Here is a 21,229-nt window from a genome sequence, read left to right on the forward strand (position 1 = left end):
TTAAAATCATCATAAATACATAATTTCAATCAACACACTTAAAATATACAACAGACAACCTCAATTAAACATTCAAATCAAAAGGTACATTTAAACATGAGAGACATTATTATACATACAAATAAATAGTGCAAGAGACTTAATCACCAGGAAGCAGATACCATACCATGTTCACATCGAGGACAGTGGAATCTTTTAATCGTCTTTTAGGAAATGTGAGCAGATTTCAGGAACCAGGCAGTGGATATGATGCCTACAGTACAGGCGGAGGCGGAGGGGATTAGGAGGTTTTCTTTTCAGCGGTCACAGAAGGCAGTCATTACCTCTGAGGTCCGCAGCTGTCTTTGTCAATGGCCGCTGTAAAACTACATTGAAGAGCCTGGAACCCCACCAGGTGTCTTACAGCCTGTGAGCCGCAGAAGAACGACCACATTCACTGTCAAGTGCTCTGAGCTGCGTCTTTCTTTTGTTTCCAAGGACGTGTTTACCCTTTAACACCCAAGGACACTTTGGAGAGCTTTTGGCTTAAGCTAAATTGGACCTATGACATTTGCATTGATTTAATTCAACTTGGACCATGTCTGTGATGCATGTCGCAACGTCTGCTAGGGATGACACATAACAATTAAATCAGAAACACTTAGAAAAAATGCAACAGCTACGCAAACTTGTCATGTATTTAGTAACCAATGTTTATATTTTTATAGTAGGTTTGTCTAATATCCTGTATTCTGACTTATCCTTATATTTAATTTTGTGTATTCTATAGATATATATCTGTCGACTGTTGACATTCATACATTTAATGTATACAAAGATTTAACCAACTTGGGGGAAATAAAGTACATTTAAAACACAAAAAAAAGTAAAGTGCATTATTTACCACATTTAGAATTGTTTTCATTAAGACCTGAATCTGATCAATAATTATTCTGGGAGGATTTTAGGGGGAAGTGTCAGTTTCAGTTTTAAAGGTCAACTTTGTGAATTAAGACATACATTGATTATTACATATATTTGGGATACAAAAAGTACATTTCTAAAGTGCGTTATTATTAATTTTCTGCACATTTTGCAATTGTTTGTGTGCATGAAATAAATGTGATCTCAATAGGATCAATCAATATTCCGAGGACCCTTTCTGCTTCATTGTAGGTATGTAAGCTATGTGTGCATATGTCATCTGAAGGTGTGCCAGCGTGAGATCATGTTAACACGGGCGTGTTACAGTCATCAATGTTTCATCAGCGCCATATTTACTCTGGTCCCTGCCATCTGGCTGCACTTTCCAAAAAAATCCTTAATCCATCAATTCGAAGGAGCATAACATGTGGTAAAAAACATTTGACTTAAAAACAAACCAACCAATAACAGGATGACTTTTCAGATGTTACTTAAGTTGTGCGGAAACTAAAGGCATTTAAAGAAGCATTTAACTGAAATTGACACTTGTAAATCCCCCAAAGATAGGAGTTGGCAGGACACTATTGTATATCTGGTACTTTCTCATAAGCTAATTAGAAATGAGAAAGGACTGATATCCTGCAGCCTCAGCACTTCCCACCATGTAAATGTTTATGACCCCGGCCCAGATTGCATCTGAGATTTGAAGGATTGGCCCCCTGTTGACTCACAGCTTGACGGTGACTGCCCAGCTCTCCCTATCTCTTTGTTTATTGTGTCTCAAATTCTTCAAGTTGGACCTCCCCATGCCCAAAGACTACAATTCATCTTGAAAAAAAGTATGGAAATTTGTGAATTTATAGCAGAGCGGTTGGGTCAATCTTAAAACATCACTGAATGAGCATTAATTTATGTCATTGTTGGAAATTAACTAAGTACTTTACTTTCTTTGCCACTTCCTACTTTGACTATGATACAATTAAAATGAAAATGTTGTAATTTTTACTTCACTTGAGTTATTTTACAGATTTTGTTACGTTATAAATCCAGATTTTTACACACAACACATGGGAAAACTTGTAAAATATGATGTTTTACATCGCTCCAGTATCTTAAACAATGACTGGGTTGACAAAAAAGTTTTTAAAATGTTATTTGGGAAAACATCTTAAAGTTTTAGCTCCTCAAATCTGAAGTTTTTGCTGCTTTTCCTTTTTAATATTGAAATATATTTTAGAGTTATGTCCGGCAATGAGTCCTTCTACTCCTAAAACGTACATACTTTCACTTAAGGACCATTCTTAATGTAGTATTTAGATTTGACTTAAGTATTGGATATGAATACTTTAACCACCACTGTAACGCTTCACTTTCTCTCTCCAGGCTCGTTATTTAACTGACCCATCATACGCTCCTCCGCTGAAGAGAAAGGGAGAAGTGGACACAGCGGGGTTCTCTTCATACAGTGAGTCCTTGTTGCCCCCTAACACTCTATTGTTTATTGATGGAGGTGCTTGTCATAGTCATGCAATAACAAAAGCCTGACTATTGCTGTGTTTACCTCTGCACAGGAACCACTGGGCAATTCTCCATTAAATTACAGCCATGTGTGGGCCACTGCTCTCTCCCCTCACCCGCCCTCTCTTGCACCACACACACACACACACTCAGGATATTAGACTGTTAACATCCCTATAAACCAAGACTCTAAAAATAACACATTGGCTTTCTTTTATCCTGTCATCGGTTACGAGGAAATGCTAGAAAAATATGGGGAAAACAATAATCGTAAAGTCTTTTTTTAAGGATTCGTGATCAGAGCCGAAGTTGTTTGTGGAATGCTGTGACATATAATTTCCTCCAGCCCCAACCTCCCGGTCAACAGTGTGAGACAAATAAGCAGTCATCTTGTTATCTCTGAGGACACAGATCTGAGTCATTTATACTTCCTGTTGCACCCAGGTGTTACAACCATCTCCGGGTAAACTCTTAACATGCAAATGGTTTCGGTTAAAGTTGACTTTTTGTTTAGTCATATGCTGTTGCAGTCACCTATATATGCAAAGATCCTCTGGAGAGACATTTATGAAGACTCTTTGAATAATCATATGTGTTGGATATGATTATTCTACACCAAAAAAGAAAATGCTTTTTATTTATTTGACCGAAAAGTCAATTTTTCCATGTGAAAAGCTTCCATGTAAGACTTGTGTGAGATTGTTTCTTAAAGGGGATAATGATCATTTTCAGGTTCATATTTGTATGTAGTGTCTCTACTGTGACATGTCTCCATGCGTTCAAAAAGCTCTTTATTTTTCTCATACTGCCTGTGCTGCAGCACCTCTTTTCACCCTCTGTCTGAAACCAGAGCCCAGTCTGCTCTGATTGGTCAGCTGTGTCGTGATTGGTCAACCGCTTAGAGATGTCCCGCCCCTTAGCCTATCACGTACAATGTGTTGGAGCGCTAGCCAATAGAAGCGTGAGTTACATAGTGATGTCACTTTGTTTAGGAAGTAAACAAAGGAGTCCAATGGAGGCAACAATACAGGAAAGAGAAAACCCCAAAAATAATAATAGGGCCTCTTTAAACTCAGAGTGTTTGCCGTAAACCGATACATTTGATAACAGCCTCTTTGTATCAAACTCCACAACACATCAATATAACACAAATCAATAAACACATTTGTAGAAGGCTTACTAAATCCTATTGAATACAGAAAATCCACTATATATACATATGCTACACTACAGTGTGTTGACATATCAACATCCATATGGTCAGTTGACCAGTATATACTATGTGGCCTGCTATATGGCTCATATTGGTGATGCTTTTAAAAACAGCTCCATTCAATGGGGGAAAAAAACAATATTGGTACAGCAGACAAACATCCAATACCTTTCACCCCGATGCCCTCTAGTTATTTTCTAGGCTGATGTTGCCCAACAAAAGAACTAAATACATGTGTTCATGAAAAGGAGGACATTTGAAAGGGTGTTTACTGATCGATAATGAAAACAGTCTGACTATAGTGATTGCTGTGAGCCTCTATACTTGGTTTTGCTGGATAATGCCATGTTGGGGTGATTGTACACTGAAAACAAAGAGTAGCAGGGGAAATATCTGTATACTCTTAATAGTGCTCTCGTAGAAAAAGGTTAATGGATGGCGTAGCAAAGTGTAAGTCATGATGTGATTCATATGAGTGGAAAAAACCACCCACAGGACATTAGGTAGTGTAAGAAACAACAAAAGGTCACCGGGACTGTTTTCATTTGTGCTCGTCCATCCTCAGCATTACTTACCCTTTCCATGGGATTCAAGTCTTGCATGAAAAAACTAACTTTTCCCTTTGTCCTTTGTGTGAGTTTAATGACCTTATTTATGACTACAAGGGAGGAAATGTTCTATGGGGCACCTGAAGAAAACCAACAGAGGATAAAATAATAAAACAGGATATAGGAAATACACTCCTGAAGAAATCCTGGTGTCAGTGAGCAAGGAACCGGTCAACCATTAAAAGACTATTTGTGATGTCCCACTGTTTGAGAGAACACATCTGAAACGGTGAGAAATGAACCGCCTGGCTGTGATTTCAGGTCCTTTCATAGGGAAAAGCCCTCTTTCATTGTGTTTCTCCAAAAGGCACTTCATTATTTGTAATCATTTGTTAAATGTGTGTGATTCAATGCAAGGAGAGGAGCTTTATACTGAAATGTTAAAAGTTTTTTTTACAAGTTTTAGAGTGTTTCCTGGTACATTTTGAACCAATGCTTGTTAAATATTATAATCATAGTATTTTTGTTTCCCCCAACGTTTGAGGACAATAAAGATACTTATTGTAAGACTGTTATGGTTTCTTCACCAGAGATACAACCTACTTGAAAGGCACAAGAATGCAAATGATGTTACATTCATATGCTGGACACAAGTCGCTCTGTCTTCATTCGAATGTCAATTATTTACAACTAATTTACATATTGGACCATGATCGACTTTCAAGGTTGTTGTGAAATCCCCAAAAATATGCATTTACATGGCCCTTTTATGCTCTTTGGGGTTTTCCCTTTCCTTTAGTGTGTTATTTAGGTTTTGTGCATGTAAATGGTCTACAAAGTCTATATATATATTGACTAGCAGTCCAACACATTCTTATTAATAGGCTAAGGGACGGGACATGTTCAAGCGGTTGACCAATCACAAAAGAGCCGGCCAGCTAACCCATCAGAGCAGACTGGGCTTTAAGGGAAAATAAGCAAAGAAAACAAGTGAAGGGCGGCATTAAGTTATTTTATTTTATCTCAAGATTAAGCTAATTCAATGTAAAATCTAGTTAGTTGACTGCATTCTCATACAAAAACTCTGATAAGTAAAGCAGGCTCTTTTCATAAAAATGTGGCTTGTTCGAACCGTAGTTCTAATTTTCACACTGATGTGAAACAGCTCATCATTCCCAAGTTTGGCCTGTGCCTTTCATCTTTTACTGAGTCCTAAAAAACACATGTTCAATTCACAATTCCTCAGCAAGTGTTGAGGCTGTTATTGTTTGCCCACTGCAAGGTCATCGTAAAGCTCGGCAAATGACATATGTGAGAAAAACATGACATCCGTCCATCTCGCAGAGTTCTCTTTTGTAAACTCCAGAGGGAATGAGAGAAAGGTCAGGATATAGAACATACTCAATAGTAAATGTTTGGGGTCCATCAGTGACCAATATATATTCAGTATTGTCTGATAGGTCACGTCAGGTCAAGGATGCGATATATGGAATGGATTCTGTGCTCACTGCAACAGTTATTGTTGACATTGACCATTACAAAATCCCCACAATTCACCTCAGCAGCAATTATCACTTTAACAGAAGATGCAGGAAACTCTAAAAGGCTCTTTATGGGTTATTGCCTTCACAGAAAAGGTACAAAGCAGCAAGATGGATTTTCCACTCGTCTTTCCTGTGAGTCATATGAACAGCTATTTTGATTTTCGATTAATGTATCTTATATATCACTCACTATTTTTAAAGATTTACTATGATATAATGGTTTTTTTCCAAAATGTTTATGCCATGTGGATGATATACTACTCCGGTTCCCACAACTGCAGTTTTACAGCTGCACACAGTTTGGGTTGTTTAGATTGAACGCAGCGTATTCAAGCGTAGTTTCTTATTGGGGCAATAAAGCGTCTAGACAGCACTCCCCTCTTTTTCACCTTCAGCCCACTCTCTTAAGAGGGCATTTGTTGATCTGAATATATTGGCTTGTCTTTGTCTCACACTTATCAGCTGTGGCATTATATAACAGAGCCTTTGCCTAGACCTTTTTACCACCCTTTTATTTATTTTTTTATTGCTTTTAATTAATTCTACCGTGTTTTGTAATGTCTATTTATACTGTTCATGCTCACTGCTTGTAGCACTTCGGGATTTGAAATCAAATATGAGGTGCTTTATAAATGGAACCCATTATTATTATTATTATGTAGAGGAGTTTAACACTGAAATTGAATGATAAAAGGTCAATATCATGCATGATAAGAGTTACTTATTACATTTCAAATCAAGCAATTACTGTTGCTCACCTAAACTCCAAGAGTTAAATTGTACGTTACAACTGTTTACAATTGTCATTCTTGGATACTGTTTGTATCTTTTGCTTGTTTATAGTCTTGTCCTTAAATGTTTAATGTAATGTTTTGTCCTTGAAATTAATATTTTAAGTAAAGAAATTAAGTAAAAACTGATGACTTCATTATTAATCTTCATTTTGTGTTGTGATCAATGTTCTCATTTATTTTATATACTTTGTTTGGTCTTATGTGACATCTTTACTTGTGTTACAGTGTTACAGTGTTAGTGTTACAGTGTTAATATGTGTTACAGTGTTACAGTGTTAATATGTGTTACAGTGTTAATATGTGTTACAGTGTTAATATGTGTTACAGTGTTAATATGTGTTACAGTGTTACAGTCTTAATATGTGTTACAGTGTTACAGTGTTAATATGTGTTACAGTGTTAATATGTGTTACAGTGTTAATATGTGTTACAGTGTTACAGTGTTGAATATGTGTTACAGTGTTAGTGTTAATATGTGTTACAGTGTTACAGTGTTAATATGTGTTACAATGTTACAGTGTTAATATGTGTTACAGTGTTACAGTGTTAATATGTGTTACAGTGTTAATATGTGTTACAGTGTTAATATGTGCACCATTATATGCAATTAGCTTGTACAGGAAAACTCAGAAACAAACATGATTCTGATATTTCAGATCAAATTAATGAATATATCTAAAAGTATTTTCCCTTTTTATTTGTATCTTCTACATTGTATTTCCAAATCATTTACATGTCAAAAAAGCCCTTTCAAACTGCCTTGTGTATGAATTGTGCCTTATTTGCATGGCTTAATACTTGTTTTTGCATTATTGTGAACGTAAATATTTCAATTTGTTTATGCTGTGTCCTTGACTTTGTCTTATTTTTTTATGCCCTTTACACTCTTCTTTCTGCACAAATGTGTGATGTTTATTTTGCACTGTTTACTCTCTGAAAGCCAGGAGCAGTTTATGATATCATTCTTGTTTATATCTCAGCCCCATTGAGGATTTGTCTCCTTTCTTTCTTCTACTCCTCATGAATACTAAATGTGTATCCATAATGCATTTTCCCACACTGCTATGATCTCAGATGACCTCTCGGTGTGCGTTCAGCAGCGTTTCAACACAGATTGGTATGTCGTCTCTGTCACATTCCAAAAATAAATGACTAAAGTAATCTGAGAATGAAGTAAAAGTAGGTTATATGTCCTGTACCAGCATACTTCATATCCTCATGCTCTGAACATCCATAAGATTAAAGTATTGGTCTGGGATTGTTTTGTAAAGCCAGATCAACGTACATTCTGTGTTATCATCGCACATGTCGGGATCTTTACCCTCAGGTTTGAAGAGGAATCACTGTGAGATTTTAGTTTTAGAAGATGTGGTTTATTGATTGTGAGATTTTAGTTTTAGAAGATGTTAGGTTGGTTTATTGATTAGCTGATCATCTATTCAGTTGTTTGATCATACCTAACTATACCTCTTCTGGTATTATGATTAAAGTTTTCCCCTTGTAGAAATGATCTTCAATTACGTGTGGTGAACTTTCCGGAATGTTTGAATGTTGAAACAGCATATTCAGCATATGCCCTACTCCATGACATCTCTTTTACATTTTTGACACTCTACATTAGCCACAAAAGATACGAAAATTGCGGTCACATGTCATTTTTCCTGACATAGAAGTATGATTTAGAGCATTAGAGATCAGCATTTTGAAAAGATATGTGACAAACAGCCTCATAAATAGGAAATTGTATGATTTTAATGTTAAAAATGCACATAACCACCAATGAAATGGCTTAAGATCGTTTGCATTAACCTGAATAATAGCCAAAGGATACATTCTGTGGCTGCGGCACAAGTTACTTTGCATAGTTGTAAATTACAACCTTGTTTAACCTAAGCAACCTCCATGAACCAATAATGCACCTTATGTCATATTCCTATCATAGTTGGAGTACATCATAAATACATGTCAGCCTAAAAGAAGTTGTGCAAACAGAGTTGATGTGTATGTAACCTCTATTGCTGTACATTAATCTAACTTTGCTCTAACCTTTTGACTTTATTTGGAAATCTGTAACTGCTCCAAGGATTATTATAAGAGTATATTGTCATACCATATACAGAAGGATGATCAGATTAATATAACGTGCCTTGACTGTACCAAAACTGCAACACAGATCATAAAGGTTCCTTCCACTATATGATATATATTTTTTAAATTGTGTATGTTTTAATTAGGTTTGAAGTCTTGTTTAATTTTTGATTGTATTTTTTACATTGTTTTTTTACTTTTCGACTGTGGACCAATCACCAAGACAAATCCTTGTATGTGCAAACCTACATGGCAATAAAACCCTGTTATGCTGTAGGAGCATCAAGGTAAATTGTGGGCATGAACAGAAAAACACTACACACATTGTATGTATGAATTTGGGAAATAACTTTTTTTTAAACAGTAGCCTATACGCATGTACATTACGCATCTGGTGATGTACTTTTAATATGTCAGTGTTTTGGGTCAAATGTGCCACAGGTTGAAAGCAGACTACCAGTTTAAGATCATGTTGTTTGACTGATCTTTATGTCGCTTGAGTTTGTCGGTGACAATATTTTTTTTTTTCGGGAACAAGGGAGAGAGCGATGAGTTGGGTGTTATTAACCCTGCCTCCATCCCCAGCCCGGCCACTCGCAGAGCTCCTCCCGCCCCCTCCCGGCTCCGCGCTCCGCTCATCAATAGGGAGCACATTTGAATAATGTGTGAGCACTTGGACTGGAGCCAATCAGCTGTCAGAGGACCGTGATGAATCGCAATGCATTATTGATAATAATAATTACGTTGACATGCGCATTTCTACTTGAGGGGGACTAATTTGCCAAGCAGAAGAAATTTGTAGAAGAAGGAGAGGAAATATTGTTGGCAACTCTTTGCTCCTGATGGTTGCATCATGTCGAGGCGCAAGCAAGCCAAACCGCAGCACATCAACTCCGACGAGCCCGGTGCGTTAGAGAATGGTAAGTTTACGCACAACATATTTGTTTGTTTCCCGAAAAACGTAACATACAGCTTCGCCATGCCATGTTGCAAAACTATCGACATTTTATCTCAAAAGTTGGGGGCTGCATTTCACATCGTTCCACTCGCACTTTGACCTGTTGCTGTCTGTTTGAATTGACCAGAAATAAGAACTGAGCCTCAGTCACTGGACCAAAATCTGAAATCATTTTTAACACGATACAGGTGTTCCGCGAGGAGGGTTTTAAACGACTACACTGTAATTTGTTTTACTTTGTTCACAGAAAGACGATACATTGATACATTTTGTAACTTTTTCAGTTTGATTAATGTTCAACTATTTTACAATTTCTTCCTAAACCGATATCGTTTGAGCAGTAGTTTCGAAGGCAAACATTGAAATTATTTTTGAACTTATTTGGCTTAATTAAAGCCTCTTTTGCTGCCTGTTGATTTATTGATATATTGAACATTTACTCGAGTAGTTGTGTGGCTAAGAATGAATGTCTACGATGGTCTGGGTGTATTTTATGTGTAGGCCTATCATTTTACTTTCATATAATTCTGATATTCTACATTTTGTCAATGAAACGTCGCTTTTATTTGGTGGCAAATATTAGTGCGTATGCCTTCAACGCTCTTTGACTGAATTTAAAGTGGTTTTGTTGAAATTGTTTGTATTGTAAATTATATTTCAACTTCGCCGAGTACGTTGCTGAATCTAATGTAACTACATTGATCATTCATGTTTTGGTGGAATTTGTTTGCAAGCGTTCGTCGATATTGAGGGTTTTAAAGAAAGCTTCCCAAAAAGAACTGTATGAAATGTGACTCTGGAGTAAGCTGACCTAAAGGCAATAAATCCCCCAGTTTAATGCATGACTGTTTCCTTTCGTACGTATGTGGAGAGGTGGGGGATGGAGCAGTGGCCTTTTTGTGGAGACTGGGTGGGGGTGCGTTTTGGTGTTGCCATATGCAAGCTCCCGTAGCTGCTGGCGCAAGTTAGACCTCACCTTATAATTAGGAAAGTTTGCTAACACTGCGTAGGACAGCTACTGAGCTTTGTGATGTGTACCTACATTTCAGGAAAAAAGCGTTTTTGATGAAATATTTCATATTTTGTGAACCACTTAGGTCCATGCATTGAATGGTTAGTCTGACCTCGTGTCATGTACCCCACCATAGGTGATCAGATGCAGGTCATGCGCCGTCAAGTGGTAAACTAGAGCGTTGCCTCCTAATTTTTACTTCATAATCGACAAATTGGGACTTTTGGGGGATCAATAGTTGTTAAATATTATCTCTATTTACAAATTCAACTCTGTCGAAGTTAATTACATTATGATAAGAGCGACTGTATTGGTGCGTAAATGGGTGGCTGAGTCCTTCGTACTGTTTCCTCAAAGCTCAGAGTGTAATGCCGTTTGCAACTTTTCTTTTTGCTACTCTGCTTCAATGCCTCCTGGTGAGCAATTAACAAGTCTCCGAGTTTCCTCGGGCAAATGCAAACAGGTGGTCTACCCCCTTTCTTTGAGGCATTAGCATTTAACAATACACCCAGTTGTGAAATGGCCTCTTGGTTAGCAGACAAATTAAAATGCTCACTTGGAGCACTTATCAGGCTGTGAAACTGCTTCATGCTAATCAACATAGAATTACCATTTTTTTTAAAAACCCATGTTTGCATACTAAATGTAAACTTGTTTTTCCTTTCTACTCTTTGTTACAAACAAGAACTTAAAATTCAGTTTATAGATTATCATGAATTATTGCAGAAACTAGATTTACATTTCTCTGCGTGTTATAGGAGTTACACGTTTTGTCCCACACTGGCAACTGATCTGATTTTGAGCAAAGTACCTTGGTGGAGTATTTCAGAAACACAGTAATGTAATGCCAGTGGCTCTTTAAGTCTTCCTGGACATTGTTTAGGGTAATGTCAAAGGTAGAGGGTTGCCCTCTGCTGGCCCTGCAGGCAAATTCAAAGACTTTAACAACCCAATGCAATGACAAAAGAAAGGGAACATCATACAATACAAATGAATAAAGTTTACCACTGAATTGAATTATCTATGTGTCACAATGGCAACAATAATTTATAAAAAAAATGCTTTAGAGAATTTCTTGTTCTTACCACAATTAGATTTTTCTTGGTGATTACCAATGGGAATATTTTTACAATACTTGTTATACTAATTGTATTGGTCAGATATTGTCATTACTGTATTCAAAGCATATTATTAAATCCTTGTACCCTCTTTTTTTTTCTCAAGGAATTCCTCCTGATGATCAAGTTGAGGAGATTGGAAATGAAGGGAAAAGGATCAGAATGGACGACACCAGGGTCTGCAAAAAGTGTTGTGCCGAATTCTTCGATGAAGAAGAATATATTGAGCATGAGAAAAAATGCACAAAAAAACCGCAAGGGCTCATCCTGAAAAATGGAGATGGCAATGGAGTGCCTGAGGGATATTTACAAGGCTCCCCCGACGACCTTATGAGTGACCAGGACGACAGCCAGTCCAGCAGCCAATCCCCATTAAATGCCAATCCAGACCAGCTGCAAAGAACAGAGGACGAGTCCAACATGAACGCAGAGGACTCGGGACAGCATGATCAGACGGGGATGCCTACTAGCCCTGAGATGAATTATCATCACTCGCTCAAAATGCAAGATACAAATGTCACTCTTGAAACCATGGCAGACACCAAAGTGGCGGTCTCCCAACATTATTCCAATAATACAGCTCTGATCTCATCACAGGAAGCCATACAAGCCATCCCGATGATCTTGGAACAGTTAGTTTGCCTTCAGCAACAGCAGCTACAGCAAATCCAGATCACAGAACAGATTAGAATCCAAGTATCCATGATGACTCCAAACTGTCTGCAGTCATCGGTAGGGGCAGTAATGGACCCTCTGAAAGCCCTTGGCGCACATCTCTCTCAGCAGTTGTCAGCTGCAGCTGCTCTGATAGGAAAAAGGACAGGCAGTCAAAGCCTTTCTATGGAGGCAATGAAGCTAGGTAAATTAACTCTGCCAGTTGGCATCCATCCCTGTCTACCTGAAGCAGTGGAATCTTTTACTTCTAAAACTGACCTTTTGAAAGCAATCCCAGATCTGGCTAGCCGTTTACCAGGACAACTTCCACAGTCACCAGTTGTCATGGGTTTCACTAACGGCTCCAACGGTATCCAAGCCGACATTGAGTCCTCTAAAAAAATGAAGCCGGCGATGCCGATTGTCCCTCCAGAACCAAAGAATGGCGACTCGGCATACAGGCACAAGTGTAAGTACTGCGGAAAGTCATTTGGCAATGACAGTGCTCTCCAGATTCACTTGCGTTCTCACACCGGCGAGAGGCCTTTCAAGTGTAATATTTGCGGCAACCGCTTCACAACCAAAGGAAACCTCAAAGTGCATTTCCAGAGGCATAGAGACAAGTATCCTAACATCGGCATGAACCCACATCCTGTGCCCGAGCACCTTGACAACATCCCCACCACCAGTGGCATTCCCTATGGCATGTCTATGCCCATGGACGAGTCAAATATGACCGACATTAAGCCTATGTTGCCTCAGCCAGCTGCTGGCTTCCAACAGTCACCTGTACCATCATTGAAGACATTTGACAGCTACGCAGGGGACCCATTTCCCCAGAGACCTTCCCCATCAACAAGCGACATCTCCCCAACCATTTCCTCTCATGTGTTCGGACAAGAAACAGCAGTGGATCTGCATCAGAAGGATACTAAAGAACTGATGGGCGCCCTGCATCATATGAACAGTAATTCCCTTATAGGTGAACAAAGCTCTGGAACTGCAAAACTTCAGCAGATGGTGGATGGCCTGGAGAAGAGGACCAACGACCCCAACGAGTGTGTCATCTGCCATAGAGTCCTCAGTTGCCAGAGCTCGCTCAAAATGCATTACCGCACACACACCGGCGAGAGACCCTACAAGTGCAAAATCTGTGGACGCGCATTCTCCACCAAGGGTAACCTTAAAGCCCATTACGGAGTGCACAGGGCTAACTCTCCTCTTAAAATGCAGCACTCGTGTCCCATCTGCCAGAAGAAGTTCACAAATGCTGTGGTTCTGCAGCAGCACATCCGCATGCACATGGGTGGGCAGATCCCTAACACCCCTATGCCAGAAACCCCGTTTGAAGCAGCAGAAGCCATGGAATTATCTCTGTCGGAGGAGAACTCTACAGATATCCTTGGTTTTGAAGCAAGCTTGGAAGATCCCGAGCCAGAGCTGAACTCCCAGAAACCAGACGACACCTCAGATTCCCTCCCGCCCGCCTCTGAGGAACCACCACAGAATCAGACTCCCCCCATCCTGTTTTCGAGCCTTGAAGTTTTAAAGAGTCTGACCTCGGCTCTTGAATTGAAACGACAGAGCAGCACCGCTTCGGAGAGTGAGGGACCATCCCTACCTCCTCCCAGAGAGCAGGAGTATCAGAACGGCCGCAGCCCTGCCATTTCTGACCATTCGGCCATGTCCTATCACTCATCTTCCCCACTAAACAACAACACAAATTGTAGCAAATCTCCTGAGGCTCCCAGTAATGAATTTGCCCACAGTTCTTCTAGACCAGAGGGTGATGGCGGTGCTCAAGGTGGCACTGAGTCAAGTGGAGCTCTTGACCTCACATCTTCCAGCAGCTTCACCCCCAAAGCAATCAAAGAGGAACCTGGCATGCCATACACAAATGGAGACTATGGTGAGTTTATTAGAAAACCATTTTAATCAAAGTATTTTAGAGGTTGTCATGTTGGATGGTTAGATCTAATATTTCACCCTTTTTTTTTTTTTTTAAGTATCTGGCAACATGTTCATGAGGATGCCATCAAGTCTGGATAGTCTGGAGATGAAGCTTTCTTCAGAGAATCCGTTGGGCCCTCACGGTTTGTTCAGCTCCCATATGCCTCAGGGAACCGCCATGCCCTCGTCCATCTCCAGCGCACCTCGACGATCATCCAAACAACACATTTGTCATGTCTGCTGCAAGAACTTCTCATCTGCCAGCGCCTTGCAGATCCACGAGCGCACTCATACAGGGGAGAAGCCATTTGCCTGCAATATCTGTGGCAGGGCTTTCACCACCAAGGGAAACTTAAAGGTAAGTCATAATGGTCTGACAAAGGGCTGAGTATTTTGAAGTTATCGAGCATTGTGATGGGATTAATATGAACTATGTCTTGTCTCTAGGTACACATCGGCACTCACATGTGGAACAACACGTCGCGGCGTGGCCAGCGCCTGTCTCTGGATAATCCCATGGCGCTGATGGCAATGAGCTCCGAGGCAAAGATGATTCCAGAAATGATGCAGGCCCCCAAAGACCTGGGTCCTCCACCAATGAACTTTGAACAGTCTCTGTGGAACCAGTATGCTGCTGCCTTCAGTGGAGGCCTGGCCATGAAGACCAACGAGATCTCTGTCATCCAAGGGGGTGGCATCCCCCTTCCAGGGAGCCCTGCTGGTGGGCCTCTGATTGGCTCCACTGGGGGCCTCATGAAGATGGATGGATCCCACTCGGGCTTGCCTGGCTCAATGGCCGAAATGGAGAAGAACGGCTCCAGCAGCGTGCCAAAATTGCAGTTCCAACATTTCATGGAGGAGGGTAAAATTGCAGTTAACTAGGCTTTTTTCTTAGCCTTTACTCAATTTACCAAATGAACTCAGTTTTTGAATGTCTCCCTTTTTTGAATGAGGTACAATCAATATTCAGTGAGAATCTGCTAGATAGGTTGAATGTTTCCTGTAATTTCATTGCAGCGGTCTCTCTCCTCATCTGAATGATTCTCAAGTGTTTTTTGTTTTTTTTGTTGGAATTGATATAACTACTGTAGTTGTATTTTATTTGATATAAATATATATGCGGGTATTTTTCCTGTGACTTTTGTTTTGCTGTCTATCCAGAAGTTTGAATGTACAACTTACTTGAAACTGCTTTAATTCAGACTGTCTCCTTGATACTTTGTGAAGGATTTTGACTTTAATAGGAAGTTTCAGGGCATGAATTTTTAAAGGAAACCGTGTATCACTGTTCAGAAATATTGGTGTAGTTAACCGTATATATCTAGAATGACTACTTTAACTCATTGTGTGCCAAAGGTTTTATGACATTGTTCATTTTTGTAGTGGTAAATGTCATTAGCTGGTCTCATTTTGAAAGGGCTTTTGATCAGACTGACTTATTCCAGTGTCTTGTCCATTAAATCAAGGTGCAACAGTTCACTCATCTATTTTGGATCTCATTTAATACAAAATAGGCTTTCATTATTGTTGTCAGTGCTAAGATAGGTAATGATTTCAAGCTTTTGTCAAGTGCCTATACTTGTTTATTGTTGCTGTGTCTTTGACTGAACAATAAGGTTGTAATTGAGGCTCATACTGATACATTTATGTGTTGCACCGTTTAATAATATAGCATTGTATTTCATATTTTCATCAACAAAAGTAACATATTCCACTTGTAAATCTGAAGATTCAAATTTAGTTGGCTGAGTTCTGAAGGCTTCTATATGGTCGATGTTCTCATGCCTGCACTTTATATCAGGTTTTAGTCACATTTACATTTTTATAGTTACATTTCACTGCTTTTATTGTGATGGCTAAGAGGGGAAAAGGCTAATCAACAATTTAGTTAACTTTTCCTTCCTGTCAATTTTGTGTGTTACAACCATTGAGTGTAATTGTCAGACTCATTTTTTTCGTATCAACTTGTAGCATCATTAATTTATTTATAATTCACAAAATGCTTGAGGTTAGGGGGTAAGTTCTACCTCGTTTAGATTTTAGTTGTCCTCCGTGCCCCCTTCTCTCAACGCAATGCGCTGTATGTTTTCTGATACATTCTCGAGTACATGATGAGATTTTCATTCTCAACCTGCTGAGTTGAACAGTAATGAATGTATCACTGGACACTTTACACAACTCAGAATGGTCAGAGTACTTTGTAGGCCCCTGCTGTACATTCCTTATCGATATGCATTTGCCAAGTTGTGCCTTTCTTTAGCAAACCATGTCAAAACTGCTTTCAGGTTGGTCTCTACAATTAAAGTGATGTTGAGCCAATTTGGCCTGTTTACAATGTAAATGTTTTTTGTTTTTCAAATGTTTCCTACACCTTAATATTTTCTGATTTTGAAAAATAAAATCAGGTTGACTTTTTCAATACTTTTGCTGTCTTCACTTCACCACTGGTGCTGTACCCAAACTTATTGAAGGACAAAATCTCTGACTGAACACAGCTGGCAGGGAGCCAATTTGATAGTGTAATTTTGTATTATCTCCCCCTTTGCCAACTGAAATGCCCGCAGTTTAAATAAAATAAAAATCCCTTATTTACATCAATTCACCTTCAGTTGACTCGGGTATTTCTTAGTATGCTCATGACCCACCAGTAGCCATTAATCCCTTCTCATTTTGCATTCTCAACGAACAACTATTTGCATCTACAACTGAAGCATACTTGCCTACTTGCCAATCATGTTCACAATTCATTAAGGTCAACTATACAGTGGCATATTTGACATGAAACAAATCTTTTGGTGCATTTAAACCAATTTACAGAGTAAGCAGCACTGCCTGCACTAGATATGACAACTTTACAATAAGTCATGTTCAGTTTTTGTTGTGTATGAAACCATTTGGTTTAATTCTGTCAAAGACATCAAAACCCCAAACATTCAAAGTAAAATAAGAACATACAATAACAGTTTTAAGCATGAATTTGATGCATGGCGAGAGATAGAAACACTAAGAGATAGTAGGCTACTGTCAAAAAAATCATAACAAGATGGCTCTTCCTCTTACTTGGTTGAATCTGAATTCAAAGCTGTATCACTACATTACTACATTTAGCTATATTGGCATAGGTCTTACACCTGTTTTAGAAGCATATGCTTGCTGCTAGTATTAGAAGGGGAATTCTGCATAACTAGTAGGCAACTAATACTTTAGGCACTTTATAAATATGTTTATGCTAATACTGGCACTCAAACTGAAGTAACATTTTAAATGCATGACCTGTAGGCTACTTTGCTACTTGACATTTCGGTATAAAAGAGTATCAGCTACTTCTACTAGGCAACTGGTAGAGGTTAGTCTAGAAAAATCCGAGTTACAAGTAACAAAAGCTGCTTAAATAAGGGTCCTGGACAAACAATATGAAAATGTATTGGAACATAAATATAGTAGCAGAAAATGGAACCTCAAAAGTATCATTAGGTGCAGTGGGATTACTTTGGTAGGCTAAGCCTGATGTCGACCACTGCTTAGTTATTTCCTAAAAATATGCCTTAGTCTATATGGAAGTATGATGACAGGTATTTGTATAAACACATTATCCCCTGTTGCTTCTGATGGTGCCTTTCCCTAGACATTATCAACAGCTAAACTATGAAATTGATGTTTATAGTGACTCAAATGAAACTCCTACGAAAAATGAAAATAAATAAATAAGCATTCAGCCCTTGAAACAAATATTAGAAACAAAAGTCAACTATATTTATGATCAAATAGAAGTATCAGTGAATCATGATGAGATACAGTGTGCTTGGTGTATTGTAAGCTAACAGACCCAGCATCAGTGCTAACCTGCTCACTGTCCCCACCGTCCCGTGTGAGTGACAGCCGGGGAGCCTCCGCCCAGAAACCGCTCCTGCCAGGCGGACTGACAACAGCCTCCACCCGCTAACCGGGAGCTGCAGGAATGACCGACAATATCCCCCTACAACCCGTGAGGCGGCCGAAAAGAAACGACAGTAAAAACAGAAATGGGTAAGGGTGTTATACGGCATAGAATATTAATATGGAGCCGTTTGTTGACGTATTTCGCTGGTCGGCTAACGTTAAATTGTTTACCGGAGCGCGAGACATTGTCTAAAACTAGCTTAGCAGTGGAGGTATTTGAAATATCAGTTAGGGGAAAACCAACGGCTAATATACAAATTCATGTTTTTGAGCATGTTCTGGCCGTTTATAGTAGCTCAGAAACTGCTAGCTTTAGCTCCAAGAGACATCCTTGTTCCGGGGTAGCAAGTGCATTTGACGCCCATGTCAATATGTGCCCGGTAGACTGAAACTGTCCTAGAGCAGATACTACGCTGAAATATAGGCCCTGATTTAAAACGATACCATGTTTTAAATTAACATGCTGGCTAAATGATGCCTTTTGTATGGTTATTTGTGATTTGCACATAAAGGGGCAGGCCTCTTGATGATGGAGAAAACACGCACAGGGCAGACACAGTGCTGAAATGCAGCCAATAATCTGACCAGGCTGTCATGGTGATGTCACCTCCTCTAATAATCACATAATACAAAGACAAAATGTCTGAAAATAAGCTGTTTATTATGCATAGATACTGGCCTGTAGCTAGCGGCTTTGTCTACAGTATGTTCTTGAGTTTGCAGTATAACTAGTCAAGCATGATGGCTATCATTGTGTCCAATTCACCTGTCCAACCTGACTGACATGGTGGTTAAACTCTCAGTTACCAGTTTATATACAATAGTCCTCCAACAGATCTCACCTTCACAAAGGTTGTAATGTGTGGCTTTCAGTTATTTTTCTTATCAATGGGCTATGCTAAACTATAGAAACATATCTCTTTATAATGCTCCACAAACTACACCTTAAATCATCGCAAAGGGGACTCAAAACCAGTTTTAACAAAAGCTGGGCATTATAATCTCCATGAAGGGAGCATTTATTCCAGGACTGTTGTATTAGACTGCATTTGCTGTAGCTAGATGTACCAAATAAAGCTGAAGTGTCCTATATATCAAGTAGAAGGGAGCTTTGAGAATGCAGACCTCAGCTGTTGCCAAATGACCTGTCTCGCAATGTTAATGAAAGGGGAAAATAATTTGTTTATCCGCAATGTGATTCGGATACTCCCCACTGTGTAATGAAGTGCTTCTTGGCCCTTGATACTCCCTTCCATCATGTTTCATGAAAATTGAGCAGATAGTTGTTCCATAAATCTGCTGAAAACAACAAACCAAACATTGAAAACACAAGATCTGCACTAAAGCTTGATAAGTTGTTTGATTAATTAGTAGGTTGACGAAAAATGTATTGGTTTTGACAATGAACAAATCGTATACAGCGAATGTTAAACAGTTTAGCAGACAAAACAAGATATTTACATTTGTTAAATTCCTTTCTAGGGAATTTGTACAAAATATTTTATAGAAGTAAAACAAGGTGTAGCACTTTTTTCCCTCTCCACCATGTTGGGCTTAGTTTTATACCATGTAAACAATTGATCAAGAAACTATTGGCAGAATACCCACAACAAAAGTGCGTTTTTCACAGCAGGAATGTTGACTCGTCATGGTGGGAACAGCACAGTTGTTGTTTATATAATTAACGATGGCGCATTTTTATTCAGCTGTCACAGTAAACTGTCAACTCAGCCATCGTTGATTTTATTATTTACACCTGTGTCCTTGCTTTCAGTGACATGTCAACATATCTTCTGTGTAAAAGGCCTGTCATTAGTCGCAGCCTCAATCTATTTGCAAGGAAGTGCGTGGTCTAAAAACAGCAACAGCTTGATCTTTTAATCAAGATTACAGAAATCAGAAGTTGCTTTACAATGATAAAATTGTACCACAAAGTAAATCATCTCTTGGACCTTATTGTATTTGATCCTATACCAAATACTACAAACTTGCATGCTGTGCATATATGCATCTTTAAATACAGTATCTATCATAACACTGAAATATCTCTTCATATGTGGACCTGATAAATGTGGTTTCTCACTTGATACAAGCTATACTGGAAATCCAGCAATTGCGTATTTAATTGGAGAGGAACTGGTTAGTGTCCACTGCAAGGTTATCACAACAATCTCTAAACAAATGATCTGTTTTGTGAGGCCTATTGTGTTTATAGGTGTGTATTATACTAAGAAAGTAGTTTGATTGTTAATCCCGAGGTCACTGGACTCTTAGTTTATTGATATGGAGTGTATGTTTGTGTAGAGCGGAGGGAGTGGCCACCCTTTTCCTGATTAAGTTCATATTTATCTTGTAAAGCATAATCTCTTCCGACTTCATGGTCATGGACCTTTAGCTAAGCCTTGTCTCTTCTTTAGTTTGAAGCTGAAATAAGCAACATATTAACTCAGAGATGTGACTGGAAATCCATTACATGACAGCTTCACACAAAACAACACAGGGTAATGAGTCACACTATAGATGTTCTTTCTAAAGTTAAGAATATTAAATGATTGGATGTTTCTCTGGAGATATTCCTTAATGTTTCTCCCACTCTTGCTCTCAGGTGCTGCCCGTGGTCGCGATGCTGTGGCATGGGCGACTTCCGTCCCCGCACCGTGTGGCTCGGCCACCCAGAAAAGAGGGAGCAGAGGTACCCGAGGAATGTCATTAACAACCAGAAGTACAACTTCTTCACCTTCCTGCCTGCGGTTAGTGTCAGTCAAAGGTCACCCCTCCACCCTCCCTCCTGTTCACCCCCAAAACCACCACCCACCTCTCCAGCGTGGCTCTTACTCATTGTCCCTTTTTGGTTACATTTCACCAAAAACACTATCATACACTATCTTAGGAACCATCATCTTGGCTGTCTTCTTGTACCAAAATATTAACCAGGGACAAAAACTGGACATTGTATTCATGACTTATTTTAAATGAGCATCAGAGAGTCA

At 39.1% G+C, this 21,229-nt stretch overlaps 2 protein-coding genes across 2 annotated transcripts in view; both read left to right on the plus strand.

Annotated features, from left to right (window-relative positions):
• The first annotated feature begins 9,070 nt into the window (after positions 1-9,070).
• On the plus strand, positions 9,071-16,721 carry sall4 (spalt-like transcription factor 4). Its single transcript, XM_034131947.1, has 4 exons — positions 9,071-9,528; positions 11,803-14,259; positions 14,357-14,658; positions 14,748-16,721. Exons 1-4 carry the CDS (start codon positions 9,462-9,464, stop codon positions 15,180-15,182), a joined length of 3,261 nt encoding a protein of 1,086 aa, XP_033987838.1. The 5' UTR covers positions 9,071-9,461; the 3' UTR covers positions 15,183-16,721.
• Positions 16,722-18,172: 1,451 nt separating this feature from the next.
• Positions 18,173-21,229, plus strand: part of LOC117483452 (probable phospholipid-transporting ATPase IIA) — a 41,917-nt gene continuing 38,860 nt past the window's right edge. Inside the window, exons 1-2 of the mRNA XM_034131792.1 lie at positions 18,173-18,326; positions 20,845-20,989. Coding sequence (XP_033987683.1) covers positions 18,259-18,326; positions 20,845-20,989 — 213 coding nt within the window. The 5' untranslated portion in view covers positions 18,173-18,258. The remainder of the gene's footprint in view (positions 18,327-20,844; positions 20,990-21,229) is intronic.

This window comes from Trematomus bernacchii, unplaced genomic scaffold (genome assembly GCF_902827165.1).
Source record: "Trematomus bernacchii unplaced genomic scaffold, fTreBer1.1, whole genome shotgun sequence".
In the NCBI taxonomy this organism is placed as follows: Eukaryota; Metazoa; Chordata; class Actinopteri; order Perciformes; family Nototheniidae; genus Trematomus; species Trematomus bernacchii.